Source organism: Mustela putorius, unplaced genomic scaffold, assembly GCF_011764305.1.
Source record: "Mustela putorius furo isolate JIRA1106 unplaced genomic scaffold, ASM1176430v1.1 tig00000145_pilon_pilon_pilon, whole genome shotgun sequence".
Classification (NCBI taxonomy): Eukaryota; Metazoa; Chordata; class Mammalia; order Carnivora; family Mustelidae; genus Mustela; species Mustela putorius.
The window spans coordinates 41,023,618-41,051,049 of record NW_025421294.1 but is presented as its reverse complement, the minus strand read 5'-3'; the positions used below and the strand labels follow the sequence as shown (position 1 = coordinate 41,051,049).

Sequence of the window (27,432 nt, the reverse complement as noted above, 5' to 3'; positions counted from 1 at the left end):
AGTTGCAATATGAAAAATTAATGTACAAAAATCTATAGCCTTTCTATACATTTATGCTGAATTTTCTTAAAATAAATGTCCCATTTACAATAGTGTCAGAAACAATAAAATATTCAGGAATAATTTTTTTTTAAAGATTTTATTTATTTATTTGACAGAGATCACAAGTAGGCAGAGAGACAGGCAGAGAGAGAGGAGGAAGCAGGCTCCCCACTGAGCAGAGAGCCCAATGCGGGGCTCGATCCCAGGACCCTGGGATCATAACCTGAGCCAAAGGCAGAGGCTTTAACCCACTGAGCCACCCAGGCGCCCCCAGGAATAAATTTTAACTAAGGAGGTGAACGATTTCTTCTTGAAAACTATAAGACATTGATGAAAGAAATCAAAGACACAAATGAATAGGTATCCTGTGTTCATGAATTAGAAAAATTAATATTGATGAAATGTCAATACTACCAAAAGCCATGGGGTTTGAAGGTTTTTTAAGATTTAATTTATTTGAGAGAGAGCACAAGTGGAGAGAGGGCCAGAGGGAGAGGGACAAGCAGACTACCCACTGAGCAGAGACCCCCAAACAGTGCTCTGTCTCAGGACCTTGAGATCATGACCTGAGCAAAAGTCAGATGCTTAAGGGACTGAGCTACCCAAGTGCTCCCAAAAGCCATATTTAGATCCAATGCAATCTTTCTCAAGATTTCAATGGCACTTTTTATAAAAGTTGGAAAAAATCCTAAAGTTCATATTAAACCACAAAAGACCGTGAGTAGCTAAAGTAATCCTGAGAAAGAAAATCAAGAGGCATCATATGTCCTGATTTCAAGCTATACTATAAAGCTATAGTAATTAAAACAATATGGTAGTGGTATAAAAATGGACAAATACATTTGTACTGAACCATTTGTCTCTAAGAACATGGTATAAATGCTCTCAAGGAAAAAAAAAAAAATACACCAATGGAACAGAATTGAGAGCCCAGAAATAAACCCAAGGATATATAGCCAAATACTATTTGACAAGGGAGCCAAGAATATTCAATGGAGAAAAGATAGTCTCTTCAATAAATGGTGATGGGAAAATTGGACATTCACTTGTAAAATAACGATAGTGGTCCCATACCTTACACTACTCACATAGATTAACTCAAAATGGACTAAAGGCTTAAATATAAGACCTAAAACCATAAAATTCCCAGAAGAAAATAGGAAAAAATCTCTCGGACACAGGTCTTGGCAATGATTTTTTTTTTTTTATGACACCTAAAGCACAAGAAACAAAATCAAAATTAACAAATGGGACAAAATCAACCAAAAAGCTTCTACACAGCAAAAGAAACAATTAACAAAGAGAAAAGATAACCTACAGAATGGGAGAAAATATTTGCAAGTTACATGTAAATAAGGGATTAATACCCAAAATATATTTTTTAAAAAAACATAGGGGCACCTGCATGGCTCAGTTGGTTAGGCTGCTGCCTTTGGCTTGGGTCATGTTGCCAGGGTACTGGGATCGAACCCCTCATCGGGCTCCCTGCTCGGTGGAGAGTCTGTTTCTCCCTCTGTCCCTGCTTGTGCCTTCTCTTACTGGTTCTCTCTCTCTCTCTCAAATAAATAAATAAATATCTTTAAAAACAAAAAACAAAAGAACTCATACAACTCAATGGTAACATTAAAATAATGCAAATTGCCATCAAAAGAAATGAAATCTTGCCATTTGTGACAACGTGGATGGAATTATACTTAGGGAAATAACTCAATCAGAGAAAGACAATTATCATATGATCTCCCTGTTATGAGGAAGTTGAGAGGCAATGTGGGGGGTTTGGGAGATAGGAAAGGAATAAATCAAACAAGATGAGATAGGGAGACAAACCATCTGAGCCTCTTAATCTCACAAAGCAAACTGAGGGTTGGGGCGGGGGGAGGTGGGGAGGGAGAGGGTGGTTGGGTTATGGACATTGGGGAAAGTATGAGCTATGGTGAGTGCTGTGAAGTGTAAATCTGGCGATTCACAGACCTGTACCTCTGGGGCTAATAATACATTATATGTTAATTAAAAAATTAAAATAAAAAAATAATGCAAATTAAAAACAGGTAAAGGGAAGCCCCCGGCTGACTCAGTTGGTAGAGGATGTGATTTTTTATCTCAGTGCCATCAGCTAGAGCCCCATATGGGCATAGAGATTACTAGAATGAATGAATGAATACATACATACATACATAATAAAAATGGACAAAGGACCATTTTGGCATATGAATAGCTAAAAGATACATGAGAAGATGCTCAGCATCACTAATGGTGAGGGCATTGCAAATCAAAACCATAGTAACACCTCACACGTGTTAGGATGGCCATCAAAAAGACAAGAGTAAATGCCAGCAAGGATGTGAAGAAAAGAGGACTCTTGTGCACTGTTGGTAAGACTGTAAATTGGTGCAGGCACTGTGGAAAAAGTGCGGAGGACCCTCAAATTTTTAAAAACGGATAATACAGGGGCGCCTGGGTGGCTCAGTGGGTTAAGCCGCTGCCTTCGGCTCAGGTCATGATCTCAGGGTCCTGGGATCGAGTCCCGCATCGGGCTCTCTGCTCAGCAGGGAGCCTGCTTCCCTCTCTCTCTCTCTGCCTGCCTCTCCATCTACTTGTGATTTCTCTCTGTCAAATAAATAAATAAAATCTTTAAAAAAAAAAAAATAAAAAAATAAATAAAAACGGATAATACAAAATCCAGCAATTCTACTTCTGCGAATATATCGAAAAGAAATAAAGAGTCTGTCAAAGATCTATCTGCCCTCCCACGTCCACTGCAGCATTATTTACAATAGCCAAGACATGGAAATGACCTGTGTGCTCCTCAACAGATGAAGGGATAAAAAGCTGTTTATGTATTTATAATGGAATATTATTCAGTCATAAAAAAATGAGAAAATCCTGTCATTCGCAATGATATGAATGACTCTTGACAACATTACACTAAGTGAAATAAGTCAGAAAAAGACAAATACTATATGATCTCATTTATGTGTGGAATCTTAAAAAATAAGTACAAATGAAAACTCAGAGAGAAAGAGATCAGATTTGTAGTTACCAGAGGTAGAGGCCAGGTGGAAAGGGAATTGGAAGAAAGTGGTCAAAATGTACGTATTTCCAGTTATAAAATAAATAAGTACCAGGGATATACTTATGGGTGATTGTAGTTAGCACTGCTGTATGTTATATAGAAAAGTCATTAAGAGAATAAAATCCTAATAGTTCTCATCACAAAGTGAAAATTTTTTTAAAAGAAAAAAAAAACCATCTATATGAGATGACAGGTAGTCATCTCATATAGTTTAGTTAACTAAACTTCTTAAGGATTTCATTTCATTACACCCATAAGTCTTTTATGCTGTATAATTTAAATCTATACATTGATGTGTATCAACTATATCTCAAGAAAGTTGGGGGGAATATGTTAATTTGAACCAATGCTATAACAAAATCCCTTTCCCAGGGATGTGGTAAAATGAGGAATAAAATCCCACCTTAAATTATCAATGGCTAATGATTAGCACTTACTACTACCTTATAGTTGGTACACCTAGGCCAGGGGTCAGAGGCCTTGTCAACTCTACATAGTAGCAGTAAACCCAAGTGTCAGTAGTCAGAGGTTGGGGACCCCTCTTCTGGTTTTGCCCACAATTCAGTTTCTTCCATAATCTTAGCACGCTTACCTACGAATATAACTGTTATAAGGATGCTCATGTTTATATATATGATTTGCATGTTCTTTCCCATGGTTACATATACAGTAAATATTCATATATATACACAGATAGATATGCACATGATTATATATATGGTTATATATATATGATTTGCCTGTGAGCCTCTCTCAGGTAACTGAAGGTAGAGATTTCTATCACTCCAACTGTATTTTAACCAAGAGTATACATCAGAATCACCCAGCCCCTATTCCCTAGGGGGCTGATTCAGCAGCTGTGGAATCAGCCCCGCAGCAGTGCTCTGAGAGAGCATCCCAGGTGGTGTACAACCACATGCCCGGTAGAGAGCAGCGGGTACAGCCTAGCGGGGAGACACTGAGTTCTGGTCTCGGATCCTGGCTCTAGCACTTAATATTTGTATAAACTTGAACAGGGCACTTAAACCTGTCTGTACCTTGTGTGTAAAGTGGGGATAATGGTGCTTGCCTGGGAGTGTTGTGAGGATTAAATAAGATAAAACAAGGGTAGCTCTGAGAACACACTAAGCCCATCATAAATTCTCAGGACACACTGCTTTGTTGGTGTTGTTCATCCCTGCATTCCAGAGTAGGCACCAAGCCCGATACCAGCAGAGATTTAATGCTCAATAAATAATAAATGCACAAGGAGCTGTCTGATATTAACAATGAGAAGCAAAGAGAGAAATTAGTAAGGAAAGGGAAGGGGGATAGAAAGATGACCAAGGAGATAGGAAATACATAAGCATGGTAAGGAGTCATCAGCAGCCCACTCAAGAAACCCTGAAAATCCTTCTCCATTGTTACCACATTATTCATTCTGCCTAATAAAATGTTGTCAAGGCCTGAACTGAAATTTTCAGACTCACAGGATTAATAGTCTTGATGGCCTCCTGCATTTGTCCCAAATGAAGCAACCCAACATGGCCAAACTTCTATTTCCAGAGGAAGTGATCATTCTGACCCCAGCTTGTGGTTTGCTTTAAATATGGTGACTCTAATCTGGGCTCAAGATCCTCAATAATTCTGACAGCATTAACTTTTGGACCTGTTTGGTTTTTTTTTTTGTTTTTTTTTAAGATTTTATTTATTCATTTGTCAGAGAGAGAGAGAGCGCGCACAAGCAGGGGGAGCAGCAGGCAGGCAGTGGGAGAAGCAGGCTTCCTGCTGAGCAAGGAGCCTGATGCAGGACTCAGTCCCAGGACCCTGGGATCATGACCTGAGCCAAAGGCAGAGGCTTAACTGACTAAGCCACCGAGGTACCCCTGGACCTGTTTTCTAAAAATCCTACCATTCCCCCTTTGCTTTCTTGACTGTTCTTCCCCTGGCTGCCTGTTTGATTACATGAATCTTCCATTTGAAGTTGGGTCCCCTGTAATCCCAAGAATGCACCACCTTTATCCTATCTCCATCTTTTGATGCTTTTTCTTTCTGAAATGTTCTCTGTCGAGTGATTTATCCCCTTCTCTCTGAGATGACTCCATGGAAATAGCAATATTTTGAGGAATCAAGTAGTCCTGGGTTCAAATCCAGCCTCCACCACTTGTCTAGATTTATGACCCCCTCTTAGCTCAACTGCCCATATGTAAAATAATTTCTGCCTGTGTTGTGAGAATTAAAATGGAATAAGGCGTGTAAAGTACCTAGCACAGTACCTGTCAACGCATGAGGGCCTTATATCAGTTTAGATTAGTTTCAACTCCTAAAACCAGAGATTAAAAATAACAATGGCTTAAATAAGATGTGGCTTTATTATTTGTTATGACCTAAAAGGAGTCTAGAGGGAATCCATTCATGGCTAGTATGGATGACCATTAGAAGACATGTGGGTCAACAAGGATCTTGACTTTCTCTGGATGAGCCATCATCTTTGAGGCTTGCATCCTCAAAGTCACCCCATATTTACAAGGTGAATGCTGGAGCTCCAGGATCACAGCCACCTTCTACCCAGGAGAAGGAGGAAAGTGAAAGATCCAATGGGTGCCTATTTCTCAGTGCAGTCAGTTTCCTTTAAGGTTCCCAGGAGACCCAGCTGACAGCCAGCACTTACAGCACATTAGCCACCTTTGTCTCTGTCAAAAGCTGTGAAATGTAGTTCTTTACCTGGGTACAATGCTGCTCCCTGGAATACAGATGTCTGTGGTATCAGAATTATTCCGTGTCTCCCCATCAAGCTATAATAAGGGGCCCCCAGGGGCTGTGGCAGTGCTTCACAGTTCCTTCGTCATTTGACAAGTCAGGGCACTCAATGCATATATAATGCAGGAATCAGTAAAGCCGGTTAAATGTCTAAGTGGTTACCTGGCTCAAGTGGGAAGACCGAAGTTCCAGACCACCCCACCACTTCATTGTTATGTGACCTTGGGCAAGTACATAACCTCTCTGCTTCGGATTCAGTTTCCTTATTTGTCAAACTCCAGCTCAGACAGAGATGCAAACTGCCTAACACAATGCCTATGTACACTAACCCCAACATGTGTTAAAGTTATTATCACCACCATCATCACCACCATCATCACTGTTATTATTAGATGCTATTGAATTATTAGATAAGATAAGGAGATACCAGATCTCTCTCACTTCTCTTCCTTCTGCCTGTTTAAATCTTTCCTTGCCTTCAGTGGTCACCCCAGGGACATCTGGATTTGCAGTCTATTATCCTGAAAGAGCCCAGGCTCAGTCGGCCTCATTTTATTCACTTCCAGCTATCCACTCAGGACTAGCCAAATCTCAAGAGTCCCTCTCCTTTGCCCCTAACCAGAGTCTAGTCACCCAGCTCCGCCTTCTGGGACAGGCTCTCTTCTCTGATCAGATCAGCTTCTAAATAAATATTAAATTATGTTGAGATGTGTTCACTTTTTCTTTCAAATCTGAGTAAATCAGTTCCTTTGTTGGAATTCCCTAGCGCTGTTGAGGTCTCCCCACTGATGTCTTGCATCCTTGACAGTGGCAAAATTTTTCTCTAGACAGAAGTGAAGAAGTTCACATAGCAATAAGCTTTCCTATTCCCAGATCTTTGCAAAATACAGATTTCTCAGTCATCATCCCCACCCTCCTGGGTACCTTAAAAAAATCTTGGCACCTACTCTTTTTTTTTTTTTAAGATTTTATTTATTTATTTGACAGAGAGAGAGATCACAAATAGGCAGAGAGACAGACAGAGAGAGAGATGAGGAGAAGCAGGCTCCCTGCTGAGCAGAGAGCCCAATTCAGAACTCGATCCCAGGCCCCTGGGATCATGACCTGAGCCGAAGGCAGAGGCTTAACCCACTGAGCCACCCAGGCGCCCCTTGGCACCTACTCTTAAAGCTCAGTAGCTACTCAGCCAGCGATGTGCCAGAGAGGGGTTGAAAGTGTTCAAATATACAAATTATTTTGCCCTCCAAGGAGGCTGAGCAGGGCATTCAGAACCCCAGTGTCCAGGGCTACTGTATATGACTAATTTGTACAGTGCATGATTTTCACTGTTCACACTTTCTATGACCGGATGACACTCCTTATAATTGGGCAGTGCATGGTCTATGTAACTGCTCATGGAAGCCATGCCTGACTGCCTTAGTCATCTCTGACCTTAGTCCTGACCTTAGTCATCTCTGACCATAAGCAGCCTCATTTCTGTATCTTAGCGCACCTTACAAATATTACCCCTTTCAAGAAGTTTAGAAAACACTACTCAAAATAACTTCAAGGTTAGTTCTTCCTCCAGTGAACACCTGTTCCCTGGCCATGTCAGCCATATCCTCCATAGAAGCTAACATACCCAGGTGATAGCTCTCAAACCAAGCCCTTGTGTTTTCCTAGGTCCATGGAAGAAATCTCTTGTCCATTGACTATGACCGGAATATTCGGACAGAAAAGATCTATGATGATCACCGGAAGTTCACCCTGAGGATTATTTATGACCAGGTGGGCCGCCCGTTTCTCTGGCTCCCTAGCAGTGGGCTGGCAGCAGTCAATGTCTCATACTTCTTCAACGGGCGCCTGGCTGGCCTTCAGCGTGGGGCCATGAGTGAGAGGACAGACATCGACAAGCAAGGCCGAATTGTGTCCCGCATGTTTGCTGATGGAAAAGTGTGGAGCTACTCCTATCTTGACAAGGTAGGTGAACGTGCTGTCCTCACTGGGATGGGGCTTTCCCTTATTCACACCACTCTTTTTAAGCTGACCTGATATGCTCTGCCACAAGACATTTAACATCTTTCCTCTGACTCTACAAGGTCTCCCTTCATGCTCCCATCCTCACTGGGAGGGAGGAAAGTTTCATAGCTCATCTCTATTACCATTAAAAGGAGGGGAAAAAAGTGTTAGACACTTGGTAATGGCAAAAAGAATGGATTGTCTGATTTTATTAAAAAAAAAAAAAAAGAAAGAAAGAAAATGTTGTTGAAGCAGACAGCAGACAGAATCATCCCACTGGCATCACAACTAATCATTATTTATGTATCGGAAATGCAATGATTCATTTCTGCCTTGCCTGAAATTAAGTCATCCAGGTAGGGAATTTTGCCTAAAACTCAAGCACAGGAAGCAACATCCTCCTACATGGCCTGTTGGCCGAAGTGGCCAATGGATTCTTTCTACATAATTCCCTGTGTCTGAAAGTGCCAAATTCAGGTCAGAAAGGGTCAGGTTAGAGCAGCAGTGAACAGAGGTCGCTTTGGGGCACAAGTCAAGACTTTTGAAGGCTGTCCTGGTCCTCTAAGTCATTAGACAGGTATTTGCTCAGCTTGGGCCTCTCCCCTATATGCACCACGACACAGGTTCCAGCTCCAGTTCTTCCTTTCTTGCCTCTCCATTACAACAGTCACTTGCAGACAGAGTAGTGACCTCCTCTGTAAGAGTGGGGCTGATGTCCCTTTGGTCATCCCTGAATCCTATTCTCATTATGCCATAAAATACTAGAATGGTTGACCAGGGGAGGCAAAAATCTCCCAATTGCCTCAGGTTTGAGACCATTTTTGGCCCCCAAAATTGATGATTCTGGATTCATCTTTTCAGTAGTTTCTAAGCGAAAGATACGCTTTCTCTTAAGATGTAATCAGGGGTGGCCAAAACATAGTATAGGTGTCCTGTACTGGGCCAGTGGCAGTCATTTCTAAACAATCTTGGGATTTCTTGTTATCAAGCCCGAGAGGCAAACTCAATGCCTCTTACCTCAGTCCTTCAAGCCCTCTCTACTTAACGTATGGTCCCAGCAACATCAGGACCAACCAGAAGCTTGTTACAAAAGGAGATTCTCAGGCTACCTCCCCCTTCATCCTTCATCCTCCCACCAAACTACTAAATCAGAATCTGCTTTTTAACAAGATCCCTGGGTGTTTCACATGCACATTAAAGTTCGGGAAGCACTGGTCCAAGTAGCCACCATAGTCCATCAGAATTAGCTTGCCCAGTGAAATCAATCTACTCATAATCTCTGGTCTAAACTTCCCTAGCCGTCATGATTTTTGAATTGCCATTTTGGGAAAAGGAATAGATTCTGGCTATTTGAGTGCTTGGTCTTAAAGAACTGACTCATGCATTTCTTCCCTTTTTCCTTCCTCCAGTCTATGGTCCTCCTGCTTCAGAGTCAGCGTCAGTACATATTTGAGTATGACTCCTCTGACCGTCTCCATGCCGTCACCATGCCCAGTGTTGCCCGACACAGCATGTCCACCCATACCTCCATTGGCTACATCCGCAACATTTATAATCCCCCTGAAAGCAACGCATCAGTCATTTTTGACTACAGTGATGATGGCCGCATCCTCAAGACGTCCTTTTTGGGCACCGGGCGCCAGGTATTCTACAAGTATGGGAAACTCTCCAAGTTATCAGAGATTGTCTATGACAGTACTGCTGTCACTTTTGGATATGATGAGACCACCGGTGTTTTAAAAATGGTCAGTCTTCAAAGTGGGGGTTTTTCCTGCACAATCAGGTACCGGAAGATAGGCCCACTTGTGGACAAGCAGATCTACAGGTTCTCTGAGGAAGGCATGGTCAATGCCAGGTTTGACTACACCTATCATGACAACAGCTTTCGGATTGCAAGCATCAAGCCCGTCATAAGTGAGACTCCCCTTCCTGTGGACCTCTACCGCTATGATGAGATCTCTGGCAAGGTGGAACACTTCGGCAAGTTCGGAGTCATTTATTATGATATCAACCAGATCATCACCACCGCTGTAATGACACTCAGCAAACACTTTGACACCCACGGGCGGATCAAGGAAGTCCAATATGAGATGTTTCGGTCCCTCATGTACTGGATGACAGTGCAATATGACAGTATGGGAAGGGTGATTAAGAGGGAGCTGAAACTGGGGCCTTATGCTAATACCACTAAATACACCTATGACTATGACGGGGATGGGCAGCTCCAGAGTGTAGCGGTCAATGACCGCCCAACTTGGCGCTACAGCTATGACCTCAATGGGAACCTCCACTTGCTGAACCCAGGAAATAGTATACGCCTTATGCCCTTGCGCTATGATCTCCGGGATCGGATTACCAGACTTGGTGATGTACAGTACAAAATTGATGATGATGGCTATCTGTGCCAACGAGGGGCTGACATCTTTGAGTATAACTCCAAGGGCCTCCTAACAAGAGCCTACAACAAGGCCAGTGGGTGGAGTGTTCAGTACCGCTATGACGGTGTGGGGCGGCGGGCTTCCTACAAGACCAACCTGGGCCATCACCTGCAATATTTCTACTCTGACCTCCACAACCCCACCCGCATCACCCATGTCTATAATCATTCCAACTCAGAGATAACCTCACTCTACTATGACCTCCAGGGTCACCTCTTTGCCATGGAGAGCAGCAGTGGAGAAGAGTACTATGTTGCCTCAGATAACACAGGCACTCCTCTGGCTGTGTTCAGCATCAACGGTCTCATGATCAAACAACTGCAGTATACGGCCTATGGGGAGATTTATTATGACTCCAACCCTGACTTCCAGATGGTCATTGGCTTCCATGGTGGACTCTATGATCCCCTGACCAAGCTGGTCCATTTCACTCAGCGTGATTATGATGTGCTAGCAGGACGATGGACCTCTCCAGACTATACCATGTGGAAAAATGTGGGCAAGGAGCCAGCCCCCTTTAACCTGTATATGTTCAAGAGCAACAATCCTCTCAGCAATGAGCTGGATTTGAAGAACTACGTGACAGGTGAGGACACTACCATCTCAGTTGGTCAGCGACTCCCTGTGGCGTGGTTGTCCTGCCAGACTGTTGGGAACTTCAAAAGAAGGTCTTACTTCTAATGATAGGGCAATCCTGGAGACCTATAAACACTGGTCTGTCTAGAACAGGCTCTAGAACAGTCGGATAACAGCAGTACAGAGCAGTCTTCAGATCTGCTTGAAGATGTCCTAGCCATTTTCAAGCCCATTTAGTTGAAATAACTTCTATAAGAGCCCTCCCTACCCCAAGAAAGGAAAGCAGCCTCATGAAGGGGGAAATAATGGGACTCTGGTGTCAGATTCTCTCTCCTACTTATAAGCCAAAAGACTTTGGGCTAGGCTTCTAATCTCTCTGAGCTGTAGCTTCCTTTTCTGTGGAAAGGTACTAATAAAACCAACCCACAGAGTGATTGTGAGAAGTAAATGAACTTACATAGGTAAAGCTTAGTGCCTAGAACTTAGACAGTGGGTGCTTACAAAAGAGTATCTGCTCATGCTATTACCATTATCATTACAAATGAAGCATTGAGTTAGTATAGGTATGACATGACTAAGACCCAGTTCCCTACCTCACAAGCAGGCTGGCAAGATACAAAGAGCCAATGATAACACAGAGCCGAATTAGGTTTGTCTGTTCAGTTGTTTATTCAGTAAACATTTATAGAGTGACATTAGGCTAGATTCTGGGGATAGAAATGATGAATGAGACAAACACCCTTCTCTCAAAGGGGGCTGTGTATGTGTGTGTGCCTGTGCATGTGTGTGTGTGGATGACTTTAAGTTTGGAATTTGTGACATAGTACAGAAGTGTCCCGTGTCAAACTGGGCCTAAAGATTGAAGGGAATCTTGGTTGGCAGAAATGAGCTCAAGGCTAAAGAAAGACTATGAGTTAAAAGGACATGGGAAGCTTGGAGAAGGGTATGGATTGAGGGGCCAAGGAGGGCAAATAATCTCCTGCCTCATGATAAATGAGAAATTGGTAAAATAAGGGTCCCTATCTCTTATACCATCCATATATCCATCCATTCACCTATTTGACAAATATTTTCATAATATCTAACATATACTGAGTATGAGAGATGCAGTGGACAGCAAGATAAAGAAAGTCCTTATCCTCGGGGAAATAAGGAAATCAGGATGGATGGATGGAGAGACCAACTTTTGGCAAGGAAGCCAGAGTCACCCTGTCTGTCCATGCATTTTGAGGAGCAACAGTAGGGACCCCAACTCCAAGCCCCCCCCCCCCCAGGGTCCAAGAACCTCACAGCTCTTGGTCATGAGCCAAGGAGACATCAAACTCAAAGGGTGACTAGAACTCACTTGTACACCCTCAAGAAAGGAAGAAGCAGCTAGCCAAGCACAGGGCTGCCCTCAATGTCCCAGGGTACAGAAGGATGACCTTAAAGATCAACTTGTGGCCAAGCATACCTCATCCTTACATTCCAGAGCCTTTGAAGATGAACCCAGCATCCCCCTACAACCATAGCAACTGGAACATTTTAAGCCCAGGAGCTATGACCAAGCTAGTTCCCTCCTGTTCTCCCCACCATACCTCATCAAGAGGCCCTGCCCATGGTACTCTGCCATTCCCATGGCTTAGCATGACTTTTATCTCCCAGTTGACTGCACTTTCAAATTAAAGGACCTCTCAGGAAAACATACACACACATAGGTACATACATAGTTTCAGGTAACAATACATGCTATGTAGATAAAATGGGATTGGGGTTAGACAGATCATGATGGGAAGCATCTCCCATATTTAGGGTGCTCACAGAGGACTTTCTGAGGAGGTGGCTTTTGAGCAGAGACTTTTATGAAGTGGAGAAGGGAGAGGAAGAGTATTCTAGATGTAGGAAGCAGTGTGAATGGGAAGGCAGACCATGCCTATCTTAGCCTTGGGAGAAGAATTCCCTCCTTCTCCAGAATGTGCTTCCCAAAACACAGCTTGGCATTAGATAACTTAGGGATGAGTCAGCCAGAGTCAAATAAAAAGAAAGCCCTTGGAATGGACACTAGATCTGCCAAGGTCCAAACAAAATCATTCACAGAGCAGTCAAACTCACAAATCCCCTCAACGACTTCCCTAGTTCTCCTGCAAAGGAAAAAAAGAAATTATCAGAATTTTCTGAATAGCAATATGACTCTCCTCATTCAGAGCTTCACAGAGACTCAATAAATGGAAATCAAATCAAGTTGAACTAAGCCCAACAAAATTGAATCCAGAAACCATGCGAAAGCATCTAAAATAAAAGGTAGTGTTAGAGAAGCACGTGCACAGAGCTGATGTGAGCAGTAAAAGCTGGGGAAAGGAGGAGCCAGGCAGAGCAGAGTGTCAGACCAGGCACAAGCCCACACCTGCTGCCCATTCAGGATGAGCTGCCCCCCGGAGAGAGGATCCTAGCAGAGAACACCAAATCATTCTCTACTGTTTGAATGTTGGCTAATCTGTAAACCCCATCTAAATTAGTCTTAATTTGCCACTTAGGAGACGAGCAGAGTGGTTGAACTTGCCGCTCACAATTTAAGCAGAAGAAGTAATTAAGATGTAGTCGGGAGGAACGCAGAGAACAGAACCTTCTCTCGCTGGTGCTCAAAAAAAAATCATTGATGTTTTGGAAACAGAGCTTTCTGAATGCAGGAGGCAGCTGCTGAGGCTGGAGGATGTTCTGCTTCCTCCTGAAACTGTAAGCACAAAGGAAAACAGCATAGAGTCCCCCTGAGCTCAGAGGCCCCCCGGGGTTCGAGCAGAGCTGTAGCCACCAGGACAGGGTGAAGAAGGGCCAGAAGGGTTTCCTTTCCCATTCACAGCCTCCACAGCAGCACCTTGCCCAACCGGTATTTTTTTTTTAATAAACATATAATGTATTATTAGCCCCAGGGGTACAGGTCTGTGAATCGCCAAGCTTATACACTTGACAGCACTCACCATAGCACATACCCTCCCCAATATCCATAACCCCACAAGTGATTGTGAGAAGTAAATGAAGGAGCTCACATGGTAACTACACATATTAGTCATAGTCCAAATTATTCAAGGAACCGGTCTGTGGCCAACAGCGATGGATGGAATGTGGATCCCAGATTCCCTCCCATCAGAAGGTTCTTTTATGCCTCCATGTTTAGAAGCAAAGTCAACATTAAACTCCTCCTAACAGTCCCAGTGCAGGAGGTGGTTATACCTTGCTTAACCCCTTCAGAAGCCTTCTCTCGGGCACCATTAGTTCCTCTTGTTACACTACTCAGAAAGGCTTTCGCCACATATATTCGGTGTTCTTTCATTCACTCGTTCCATGTATACTATCCGGCACCTATTTTGTGCCAAGCATTATCAGAGGATCTGGGAGAACAGCAGCGGATAAAACAAAAATTTTAACTCCCTTTCCTAATGAAACTCACATTCTCAGTGAGGGAGGCAGACAGTAAACAATAAACACACAAATGATACAGCATGTTAGAATGGGATTGCTTTGGGGGCAGGGGCTGGAGGATGAACAAAATAAGGAGACTTGGGATTGCTGGAGGTGGAGAGGGGGAGCGGATTTTAAATGTGGTGGTTGGGTTTGCCTTATCCAAGAGGCCTTATCTGAACAAGACTTGAAAGAGGAGAGAGAGCCAAAAAATACTTTTAGGGAAGTAGACTCTGGGCAGAGGTGCTTGTCAGTGCAAAGGCCTAAGATGAGTGTGTGCCTGGCATGTTCAAGAAATAGCATCAAAGCTGGAGCTGTGGGAGCAAGGGAGAGGGCAAGAGAACATGAGGTCAGACAGTAACAGGCGAGTGTCCTTATGGACCAGTCGGAAGACTCTGGCTTCTTCACTGAGAAAAATGGGGGTTCCCCAGGTGTTCTGGGGAATGGCATGGTCTTCTCCAGGTTTAAAAACTCATTCTGGCCCGATAAGGTATGTGGGCAGAAAGGTGGAAGCAGGGAGCCAGTTAGAAGTCAAGGTGAGGGACGATGGGCCAGGATCAAGATGGCAAAGTGATGACAAGTGGACACAAATTCGGGATCAATCTTAAAAGTAGTAGTAAAGGATTGAACCATATGACCCAGCAATTTCACAGCTAGGTATGTATATAAGCAAGAGAACTGAAAACAGGTTTTCAAACAAAATCTGTACACAAATATTCATAGAAGCATTATTCATAATAGTAAATAAATACATACATACATGCATACAACCCAGATACCCATTAACTGATGAATGGATAAACAAAATGTGGTATAACCAAACAATGGAATACTATTTGGCCATGAAAAGAAATGAACTCTATTGCTATGTGCTACAATACGGATGAGCCTTGAATACATTATGCTAAATGAAAGAGACCAGACACCGAAGGCCACAATTGTATGACTGCATTTATAAGAAATGTCCAGAATAGGCAAACCCACAGAGATGGAAAGCAGTTTAGTGGCTATCAGGGACTGAGGAGAAAGGAGAATGCAGAATGACTGCCAGGAGGGATAAGACCTCTTTGGGGGTGATGAAAATGTTCTGGAATTAAACAGCAATGATGGTTGTACAACACTGTAAATGTACTAGAAGCCACTGAATTGTGTGCTTTAAAATGGTTAAAATGATGAATTTTGTGTTATGTGAATTTTACCTCAATTAAAAAAAATAAAGCATTTGCCAATGGATTTAGATATGGGGAGTAGGGAAAAGAAAGGGAACAAGGATGATGGCTGAAAGGATGGAGTAGCCATTGTGTGGGATGGAAACGTCTATGGATGGGACAGGTTTGGGAGGAAGATCAGGAGTCCAGTGTTGGACAAACGTTTGAAATATAATTAGATATAGTAGTTTGGAATTCACAGAGAGGTCCAGGATGGAGATATAAATTTTGGAGTCAGCAACAGTATGTTGATGGTACATACTGGTCCTAAGGGTGGGTCAGAGCCCCATGTTTGTGAGAGTACATAGAGAGTAGAGAGGTTCACAGACTGAGTCATGGGCATTCCAACATTGAAGAGATCAGGAAGCAGATGAGGAGGAACCAAAATAGGATAAGGAATGGCCACCAAGGTAGGAGGAGGACTAACAAGTGACTATATTGTCCAGAGAGCCAAGAAAAAAATAAAAGCAGGAGCTTTTGTCAAGTACTTCTGATAAGTCAAAAAAAGATGAGGACCCATATTAATGTCAGGCTTGGCAACATGGTGGTCATTCACAACCTTGACAAGAGTAGCTTCAGTGGAGTATTTAGAGACAAAGCCTAATTCAAAGGAGAATGGGAGACAAGTAGTACAGAGAATTATTTTGATCCTGAGACATTTTTGTCAAGGAGGGTGAGAGAAATGGATGGTAGCAAATGGGAGAAGAAGGGACAAGAAAAGAATTTCTTTTAAAGTGGGCATTTGGTAGCATGTCTTTATGCTGACCAGGTTGATCCATTGAAAAGAGGAGTAATGCAATGCCATGGGGGAGAGAGAGAGTTGCTGGAGTGATGTCCTTGCGGGCACAACAGAAGACAGTACCCACTGCACACAGGGAGAGCTGACTTCAGCAGCTCCACTAGAGTAACAAGAAGAAGGCAGGAAATATGGATACAGATGCTGGAAGGCCAGTAAATGTGATGATGAGAGTTTAGGGGAATTCCCCTCTGACTGCCCTGGGTGTTTTCGGGAAAGAAAACAAGGTCAGCTGCTCTAGTGGGAAGGGAAAGCAGATGTTGATGGTTTTAGCGGAGAGGAGAAGATGTAACATCCCCCCGCAGAATAGGAGAATGACTGATGAAGGAAGGGAGTAAAGTCAGGCAATAGGAAGGCACAGCTGGGGTTCACGGTCAGGAATTTAAAGTGACACCAGTCAGTGTAGTTACATTTGTTTCTCCAGCCACATTCAGCTGCACAGGTACAAATAAGAAATAGGCGAACGTGTGGATTTAACCAAAATTGTGATTTCACCAAGCAAGTGTGCTAAAGCAAGAAAGGGACCCAGGAACTGAGAATATATATAAGGAATGAGTGTCATGATTGGCCATGGACGTGCTAGGTAAGAAAAGAGACAAGGATGCTGATGAATAGGAACAAGAAGTTTAGGATGGATTGAAAATCCTAGGGAGGAAAGGAAAGGATCAAGGAGCGTGGGTGTCAGGTTACAAAAAGGAGTAAATCACAAAGAGTTCACGTGGTGGTCAGAGGCTGATGTGTAAGAAATTAAGATAATGGAGGATCAGAATTACTGGTGATGACAGGGTCAGAGGATGATCAAGGGTTGGGGCTGATCATGAAAGGAATGAAGAGGCCAGGACATTAAAGGAGTCAAGTGCTTGTATAATGGAATCACTATGAATGAATTTAGGGAGAGAGGTGGAGAGAAGGAAAATGAAGCAGAAAAGCACCAAGAAATGCAGGTGAGTGGCCTGGGAATCAGTAATGACTGCAACAAGGAGCGCTTGTATCTCCAGGCCCAGCAATGGTAGGAAAAGAGTTGGGAAGATACAGGACATGATGTTTGGGCGCCCATTATAAACAGGGATAAGGAGCCTAAAAAGGGGATTCGTGCTGGACTGTGGGCAGATGGCATGGGTGGGGCTGTGAGTGCTGCAAGTGATGGATGTCCAGGGCTCTCTGCTGATCACTGTGGAAGGAAGCAAGGCAGCCTGGGAGCTGCAGTCTTACTCTGAGAGCAGGACCTGTGAGGAAAGAGGTATAATTCCCAAAGCAAGGGACTCAGCCATGACCCTAGCAGGGGAAGGGAAGTCTTACTCTAAACACACAAGAGCACTCTCTAGCCTCTCTTTGAAGAGTGGGCATCTGTGAAAAGGGTCTCAGATGCTAAAAGAATTTGTGGCTTCCACATACTTTTGGAACCCCCTCTCCACAATGAGCCAGCTGCAGTGCAGTCCCCCACCCCTGCCAATGTCTGCACAGTGTTCATAATCACCCCTTACCCTCTAGTTGATCATTGTACCTCTAGCTTCCAAACACATCAACTGGCCTATAATAGATGCCCCCAAATGAAGGCCTTCCTATCTACTGAGCAATCTATGTGCCAGGCCTGGTGACAAGGATTTCTCCTCCACTTTCACAACAACCCAACAACATTGGTACAGCTATCATCTCAATTCACATATGAGGAACCCCAAGCTTAGAGAGAGGCAGGAACTTACTCAAGGTCACACAGTAAGAGGAGTCGAAACTAGATCTTACTCCAGCACTGGCCCCCTCAGTCACCACACGGTAACTCAAGTGACCAAGGTTGGAAGAACATCCTTCCCAGGATCCACCACATAAAGTGGCTCTGGGTCTGGACCAGGAGACCCTCACAAGCTCTCACCTTTCTCCCTTGCTGGACTCCACACCCAACCACTCATTTTGTTTTGTTCTCTCTCTAAGATACTCAACTGCTTTCCATCCATCATGATTCATAAATCTTTATTTTTGTTTCTACCATAGATGTGAAAAGCTGGCTTGTGATGTTTGGATTTCAGCTTAGCAACATAATTCCTGGCTTCCCAAGAGCCAAAATGTATTTCGTGCCTCCTCCCTATGAATTGTCAGAGAGTCAAGCCAGTGAGAATGGACAGGTAAGCGGAGGTTACTGCCAAGAATCTGAATGATTGTCCTCATTCCCTTTTGTAAACAGAACTGCACAGGAGCCAAGGGCATGTCAGTAGAGGAGGCAAACATCGGAGCTGGGTATAAAAAGGTGCATGAAACATTGTGACTTCCCAGGAAAGCGAATGTCAGTGCTGTCACCTGTCTGGCACAGCACATATTTCTGCCCAACCTCAATTATTACCTTAATTGTGGTATCATTATCTGTTCAGTATATACCCTTGAGTCTCTCCTTGATTAACAACAGCACAGAGAAATCTAGCAGCAACCCACCATCTGCACTGCCTATAAGATCATAACCCTTTTGGCTTTTATGGGATGTCATATAACTGTGGTTTGCAGTATCTATCCCATTAAAGAACATTTTTATGCCTGACATAAAACCTCAGCGCTTTATGGCCCAAATGTATACAGATTAAGTTTTTAGAATAGAACATAATTTGTGCTCAGGTCTTTCAGCGATGACCAAGAGGGGGTCACTTTCCATTTGGGTGCTGCTGAGACCTTCAGCCCGGTCAGACAGGAGGCGTGGGCATCGGTGTTCAGATAACTCCTGTTATAGGACAACACCCGGCCACGTAAAAGTCTGAAAGGTCTCAGATGCTCTGAATAACCATCCACACTGTGTAACTCGAGAGAGATGAGGAGGAGCTGGTGGGTAATTGAGAACAACGTTCTCTCAGTTCTGCCCTGTGGGGACCACTCAGTGGATGAATAGCCATCATTTCTCTCATTTATCTAAGTGCCGTTACCTCCCAAACACAGCCCCTTCCATTATCCCAGTCTGTCCCCCAACCACCAATTGAGATGAGTTGTAATTTGTGAGTAGAGAGCTCAAGGCCAAGGAGATAATGGCGATGTCGTCCCTCTGCAGAACCAGGGCGAAGATCCAAAGCAAATGACTAAAGCCTGGGGATATTCCCTCTGGCCCACAATGCCAGAACCTCTTAGTCCAGTGCTTCTCAAACAATAGCATACAAACCACGCAGGGTGTGTCCTGTTAAGACGCAGCTTCGGACTCAGTAGGTCTAGAGTGAGTCCTGAGATTCTGCTTTTCTAACAAGGCAGGTCCCCACAATTCCCTTGCTGCTAGCTGTGCTTTGCGTAGCAAGGCCTTAACTCAAGGAAGTTAATGAACACCCAGGGCACTGGCCTTGAAAACAATCTAGGTCACAGCAGCAGGGCTCATAGCTTCTCAAAGGAACCCCCTGCCCTTCAGGTCAGGATATTCCCGGGTCTGAAGTGTGCAAGGCAGCTGCCAAACCATCTGAGAGCAGAGCGACTCTCTCTTCTCCAATAACAGAGAGACATGGCAAGTGTATAGGCCTGGATACAGATGTCAGCAAGGCGGTGAACCTCTGCACCGTCTTTTTAGTTGGTCACAGTTACAAGGCGGACAGGCCACACCATCAGAGCACTGGGAACCAGCCAGCCTAGGCTAGCTTCAAAAGATAGGACTATATGAACTCGTATCAGTACAGATGGAAGACTAGTTCTTGCAGGGAGTCCAAGCATTTCCCTTACTGACCCTTTTTCAATGAGCTTCTCGGCCTATGCAAAGAGCTGTCCAGACCATCATCTCAGCCTTCTGTGTTTCCTTCTGCCCACAGCTCATTACAGGCGTCCAGCAGACAACAGAGAGGCATAATCAGGCCTTCATGGCTCTGGAAGGGCAGGTCATCTCCAAAAAGCTCCACGCCAACATCCGAGAGAAAGCAGGCCACTGGTTTGCCACCACCACACCCATCATCGGCAAGGGCATCATGTTCGCCATCAAAGAAGGGCAGGTGAGCACCGGCGTGTCCAGCATCGCCAGCGAGGACAGCCGCAAGGTGGCTTCCGTGCTCAACAATGCCTACTACCTGGACAAGATGCACTACAGCATCGAGGGCAAGGACACCCACTACTTCGTGAAGATCGGCTCGGCCGACGGCGACCTGGTCACGCTGGGCACCACGATCGGCCGCAAGGTGCTGGAGAGCGGGGTGAACGTGACCGTGTCGCAGCCCACGCTGCTGGTCAACGGCAGGACGCGAAGGTTCACCAACATTGAGTTCCAGTGCTCCACGCTGCTGCTCAGCATCCGCTACGGCCTCACCCCCGACACCCTGGATGAAGAGAAGGCCCGCGTCCTGGACCAGGCGAGGCAGAGGGCTCTGGGCACCGCCTGGGCCAAGGAGCAGCAGAAAGCCAGGGACGGGAGAGAGGGGAGCCGCCTATGGACTGAGGGCGAGAAGCAGCAGCTTCTGAGCACGGGACGCGTGCAAGGTTATGAGGGATATTACGTGCTTCCCGTGGAGCAATACCCAGAGCTTGCAGACAGTAGCAGCAACATCCAGTTTTTAAGACAGAATGAGATGGGAAAGAGGTAACAAAATAATCTGCTGCCATTCCTTGTCTGGATGGCTCAGCAGGAGTAACTGTTATCTCCTCTCCTAAGGAGATGAAGACCTAACAGGGGCACTGAGGCCGGGCTGCTTTAGGATACCAAGTGGCAAGAAGGCTCACATTTTTTGAGTTCAAATGCTGCTGTCCAAGCAAGAAGTCCCACATCCTGAAGTAGACTAAAGCCTGGCTGAAAATCCTGAGGAAAAAAAAACAAACGAATGAATGAACACACACACACACACACACAAAATGTTCCAAGTTCCCCTAAAATATGGCCCACTTGTTCTGGGTCTACATAGAGAAAGAAACAATAGCAACAACAGGAAAAAAAAAAAAGGAAAAAGACGCAAAATGTCTAAAAGGAACAAAAGAACAGGAAAACACAACAAAATAAGAACACAAAGAACAAAAAGCAAAACATATACATTGACCGAAACACAAAGACGTGAAGACAAGAAGGCCTCATACTCTATTACCTCACTCATCCACACGTGAGCGACACAGAGATATCCAGCAGGGCCGGCGTCACAGACCAGCTGAGGAAACCCAGTCAGACTGCTTGTCGGACAAATCCTACAGACATTTTCGTTTAAACAAATACAGGTGCATTTAAAACACGACTTTGGGGGTGATTTGTGTGTAGCGACCGGGGAGGGGGGGGAAATAAAAGTGAAAGAGTGAACACTGGAAATAATTTTTAAAGAAAATTTAAAAAAAAACTAAAAACACATACACAAAAAAGGAAATTAATATCAAAAAATCAAAGCGAAATAATACCGTTCAGCACTTAACTCTCAGGTCCCAACTTAGTGGGGCCCGAGCTAATTTATTTGAGCGCAGAGTGTACAATTTAATTCAAAATGGTGGCTATAATCACTCCAGATAAATCTCATACTCTTTTGTCTTTGAAGATTCCATTGTGGACAGTAATACGCAGTTACAGGGTGTAGTCTGTATAGATTCCGTAGTTCGTGGGTATCAGTTGCGGTAGAGGTGTGGTGTTGTGACACTCTTTTGCTAACGGGCACCACTTCTGATCACCCTGTACATACATAAGCCTCAAGGCACAATCACTGTTTCAGATTTAAAATTCTTAGTGTGTTTGTTTGGTCCAGAAACTGAGACAATCACATGACAGTCACCATGAAGAGAGAAAAATAAAAAAATTAAAAAAAAAAAAACACAAAAACAAACAAAAAAATCAGAAAAAAAAACAAAAAAAAAGTCTAATAAGAACTTTGGTACAGGAACTTTTTTGTAATATACATGTATGAATTGTTCATCGAGTTTTTATATTAATTTTAATTTGCTGCTAAGCAAAGACTAGGGACAGGCAAAGATAATTTATGGCAAAGTGTTTAAATTGTTTATACATAAATAAAGTCTCTAAAACTCCTGTGGACACTGGTCTTCTGTGACGAATGCTTGCGGGGTGAGGAAAAGGTAGAGGCTACCAGAGGAAAGGGTGGCTGCTGCCACGCACAGGGTGAGCTGGTATTTTGGACTCAGGGAGGAGACTGTGTTAGAGGCGCGGAGTGCTCCCCAAACTGCTCTGAATGCTAGAGTGATCTCTGCCTACGCCTGCAGCCTCTCTCTGTGGAACAGGGGTGAGAGGAAGGTCTGGACCCGGGTCCGGAGGAGCCTCACACCCAACCACCCATGGATGGGTCCCTCCAGCCCTAAAGGGACAGCCACGCTTCTCCCCGAGGCCACATTCTCCTTGTGGGAAATGCTGGCAGGAAGTGAGGACAAACACTCTTGCCACGCTGGGAGGCATGTGTGTATCTGTGTGTGTCTGTATTTTCTTCCAGATTCATTAATCCCCAAACTGGCACAGCGGGGGCAACCCAAGTAAGAAGAACACTTATGATTTAAACAAGTTTTTTTTTTTTTTATTTCCATCAAGCCCACAGAGTAATACTATCAACAACAGCTAGTATCTGTTGATGCCTACTAATGCCAAGAAGAGTGCTAAGTACTCTGCACACAATATTTTCATATAGTCCTCATTTTTCATTCATTCAGCAGCGTCCTATGGAGAGTTTGTCCCATGCCAGGTCCTGTGCTCAGGGGCTAAAGAAGGCGGGTAGACATCCACGTGGGTCCTCACCTCTTGCAGACAAATGATAATCAAAGCATTACCTTAAGTAATGAAAATGGCGGGATGTTAAGCACCAAGAGCGTGTATAAAGCTATGGAAAAAAATTTTTTTTAATTGAAAATTAAAATGTTTTTTAAATAAAGATGTATAAAGTCATGGAAGCACATAGCTGGAAAGGTAACCTAGAGTGAGAATGGCCCAGAAGTTGCTGCAATCTGAAAGTAAGCATTGACCAGATGAAGAGAAAGGAAAGCATTCCGGACTCAGGGCACTGGCCTATGCAAAGGGCCAGTGGTGAGCCAGGCGAGAACACAGAAGAGCTTGGCAGGAATCAGAAGATGCACAGATTAAAGACTGGGGTAGTTTATTTTTTTTTTCTTTTTTGCTGTTGTTGTTGTTTTTAATTAAAAACAAGAGGGAGTCTGTTTTAATCTCATAAACCAATGCTTTGGATATAGTGTGGAGAACAGGTTGGGGAGCAGATGTGGTCATCTTCATGAGACAACAGAGAAGGCTGGTGCCCCCTGGCCTGAGATGAAGGCATTTGGGACTACAGCAGGGAGTAGAAGTGAATTGAGGGGGTAGATTGCATTCACTTTGTGGGTGAGGAGACTGAAGCTAGTTATACCCCCACCCCCCAACGCCCTAACCCCCCCACCCCCCACCTCGGAGCTGGTAAGTGGTGGAGTCAGATTCAAGCCCAGTCATGGCTGATTTCAGACATTCCCCAGGAAGTCTAGTTAGCACAGCACTGAGACCCCCTCCAGCGCTCCGAGAGCCGCTGCCGGCTTCCCAGTCAGGCAGCCAGGCCAGGGGTCGCTTCCCCAGGTGGGAGGATGGGGGGAGAAAGGCCGGGTTACCCTGCTTTACACCAGGTGTCAGGTCTCATGGGCCCTGTTAGCATCAGCAGCAGAGCAAAAGCTATGATTTAGTAAAGCAAACAGGAGGACAAAAATGTCTCAGACAACTTCCCTCTCAGAAGCACATATGAACATCTTTGCCAAGTGAGTCTGGTCCATTTCCCCTCATCAGGGAGGCAGGAGACTGCTCCTCCTGTGCGCTCTGCCACCTGCCTTGTTTAATCCCATGGGCGTCAGGACCACCTGCATCTGCACTCACAGACCAGCCTCCCACTGGTCACAGCACCAGCCTGAATCTTGGTTCGGTGGATGTGACAAAGGGGTTAACAACTGCGTTGTGTCTCCCTGGGGAGAAGCAGCCAGTGGGACCATCCACAACAGAATTCATCACAAGCAAGAAACCAGTGGGGAGCTCCCTCAACCCGGAGCTCCTCTGCCCCAACCAGACCCGTAGGTGGAAGGTAGACTACAGACACATAGTATGGCACTCGGGAAATCCCATGTCACCAGAAATGCACAAGAGGGGGCGCCTGGGTGGCTCAGTGGGTTGGGCTGCTGCCTTCGGCTCGGGTCATGATCTCGGGGTCCTGGGATCGAGCCCCGCATCGGGCTCTCTGCTCAGCGGGGAGCCTGCTTCCTCCCCTCTCTCTCTGCCTGCCTTCTACCTACTTGTGATCTCTGTCGGATAAATGAGTAAAATCTTTAAAAAAAAAAAAATGCACAAGAGCCTGAAACTCTCTTCTTGTATGCCAACCATCTCTGAATTATTCATGAGTTTCCTACTACATCCAGCCCAGTCCAACCCTTCATAATACACACATACCCATAACATGGGAGGGGGAGACAGCCTTGGGTAAGAGTCCTCAGGCTAGTCTCAGAATGACAGGACGGAATGCCTGACCTCTCTCAAGGTATCTGCCCCTTGTTACTGAATTCTGGAAAGGCAGTGCAGGGGATAGAGTTGTGCACTCTGAAGTCAGCCTGCCTGGAAACAAATTCTCACTGAACCCCCTTCCCTGAACGTGGGAGCTGGAGATGGTTATATGGATCAGTGGGGTCCATAGCAGTAGCTGCTGCAAGAGATAAACCCAACATAAGTTAACACAGAAACCTTGAGTTCTTACTCACACAGCCGTCCGCTGTGGGTCAGTGATGGAAACGGCTGTTTCACGCCGTCCCTCAGAGCCCCAGCCCCCTTTCATCCTGCGGCTTGCTCTTCCAGATCCTCAGAATCTTTAACATCCTCTCCACTGAGCTGGTTGAGGGAGAAAGATCCAAGACCCTGTGAATGACTATTTTTTTTTATTTTATTTTTTAAGATTTTATTTATTCACTTGACAGACAGAGATCACAAGTAGGCAGAGAGAGAGGAGGAAGCAGGCTCCCCGCCAAGCAGAGAACCCGATGTGGGGCTCGATCCCAGGACCCTGAGACCACCACGACCTGAGCTGAAGGCAGAGGCTTTAACCCACTGAGCCACCCAGGCGCCCCGTGACTATTTTATTTTTAATGGACCACAACCTGATGAAGGGCCAAGCCCCCTGCCTCCACCCTCCTATATCCATGGACTGCAAAGGAGACCAGAAAAATATCATCTACGATCCTCAGAGGAGGAGGAGACGGGGTATCGGTGAGCCCAAGCAGTCTCTGGTATATAAATCAATATCCAAGAGCCTCTGTTTCCTCACCGGCCCGTAAGGACAGGTGAACACAAGACGGCAATGATGATTAAATGGAATATTGCATGTATCACTGATGTAAACTGAGTCCTCAGGAAAAGGTGGTTTTATTTTTAAATCTTTGCTTCAAGCATAGGTTTTCGAAGCATGGAAACTAAGGACTGAGCCTTCCATCATATAGGAGAGATTTTTATGCAGGGGTTGGGAGGAGGGAGAAGGCCCTTCCCTCAAATCCCACTCCGCGTGGCCCCCTCCCCTCTCCCAGGCCTGGGGAGCATGAACATGTACACCCCGTGTGAGACCCTGCCTCACAGCCTCCAGGGCTCTTCAGAAAGGTCAGCATTTGGAAGGGTGAAGGTCTCAGCCACAAGAAGACTGGCTCTCTGAGCAGGACACTCATTGGAACATCCATCAACCTTCCATCACCAAGCACAGTTTTGTCCCTGGCCCTGTCAGAAACTGGGCATACCAGACCATCACGGTCAAGAGCTCACAGTCCAAGGTGTGAGGAGAACAAGCCGAGCAATGGGACCCAGCAGGTTCAAGGGTCCATAGAAGTGATGCACAAATAGGAAGCCCAGAGGAGAGGACTGCAAGTTCTCTCCAAGAGCATTTGTGCTGAGCCTTCCCAGGGGAGAGAACGCCAGTTAGAAAAGCTGGAAGAAGGCTTTGTGGAGGGGAAGACAGTGTGTGCTGCACGTGGGAGGATGGACACATGCGCAGATCCACTGGGGAGAAGTTCAGAAAGGCTGGAACCATGGCTACACCTGAGCACCACCACCACTCCCCCCGCTACGTATTAGAATCACCTGGGGGCTTTCTAAATCCATCCATGAGCTCCACGTCCTGGGTTCTGGGCAAGTGTAGGCTTCAAAGCTCCCCCAGGTGGTTAGAATGTTCCGCCAGGACTAAGAAGCACGTGGGTCAGAGCCCAACAGGAGATGCGTGGCCTGGGATGGGGCCTGTCAGAGAGAATAAGGCAGGAATGAAAATCAGGCCAGGAAACTGGACATTGTCCTGCAGGCCATGAGGGGGCCGATGTGGGGTCCTCCACAACTAGGAAATCCTTCGATCAGTAAAGTGGGGAGAAAAAGGGGAGGCCAACACAGCAGAGGCTGGGAGATGGCCTCAGCCCGACTGTACCCGCCCAGCTGAGGGCCTGAACTGGGGTGAGAGGGCGAAGGCAGAGGGAGGTCTCCTCAGGACACTATTCCAGAAATGAGGACAAGGTTGGAGAACTCTCTCACAGGTGGGGGCAGGGGCTGTACAAGGTAGAACTCCAAGGGCTGGAAACTCGGGGCCGCTCTGCAGGGGAAGCCTCAGATATACCAATGTCCCTGCTCCCCGCCTCACTCCGGTAAAAGGACACACCACCTCAGGAGAAGGGTTCAAGTGGAAGTCTAGCTGAGGCTTACCTTCAGGAATCCTCTGAGGGGCCCAAGGTGGGACTTTCCAGGAGAGTTCTGGTCTACCACACCCACACCCAAGTCCCCCCTTCCGTCCAGTCTCTTCCTCACTGACTGCACCTGGTTCCCAAAGCCCCACCTTCCCCTGATCACTTCGTAAATGCTGGTAAATGCTGGGCTCGAAGTCTGGCCACTAGATGGCGGCCGTCCCCATAAAATCTTCTGAGAGCGGCGCCTGGCTCGTCCAGGCTGTTTCACACGCAAAGCCCTCTGTCGTGCCTTGCACTTAAGTGCATACTGAATGGTAAGCTACTATTGAAGGAAAATAACGGAACATTTTTGAATTATGGTCCTTAGAGCCAGAAACAAAAAAACAAACTCCACTTTAAAGTCCACTGCTCTCCTTTCTAGCTAAGCCTGGGCTCTTAACTACTTCTGAAGACTCAGTTTCCTCCCCTGTAAAATGGGGGCAATACCATCTCTCAGGATTGTTGTGATGAACACCCAATCTAGTTCCTAGCACGTGGGGATGGCTACTGACC

General features: G+C 45.3%; 1 protein-coding gene across 4 annotated transcripts in view; it reads left to right on the top strand.

Moving 5' to 3' along the window:
* The window catches only part of TENM2 (teneurin transmembrane protein 2), a 1,128,378-nt gene extending 1,106,132 nt beyond the window's left edge, over positions 1-22,246 (top strand). For all 4 annotated transcript variants that reach the window (XM_045075622.1, XM_045075621.1, XM_045075624.1 and 1 more), the window contains 4 exons: positions 7,517-7,813; positions 9,262-10,876; positions 18,295-18,425; positions 20,067-22,246. In XM_045075622.1, coding sequence (XP_044931557.1) covers positions 7,517-7,813; positions 9,262-10,876; positions 18,295-18,425; positions 20,067-20,828 — 2,805 coding nt within the window. In that variant the 3' untranslated portion in view covers positions 20,829-22,246. The remainder of the gene's footprint in view (positions 1-7,516; positions 7,814-9,261; positions 10,877-18,294; positions 18,426-20,066) is intronic.
* The last annotated feature ends 5,186 nt before the right edge of the window (positions 22,247-27,432 follow it).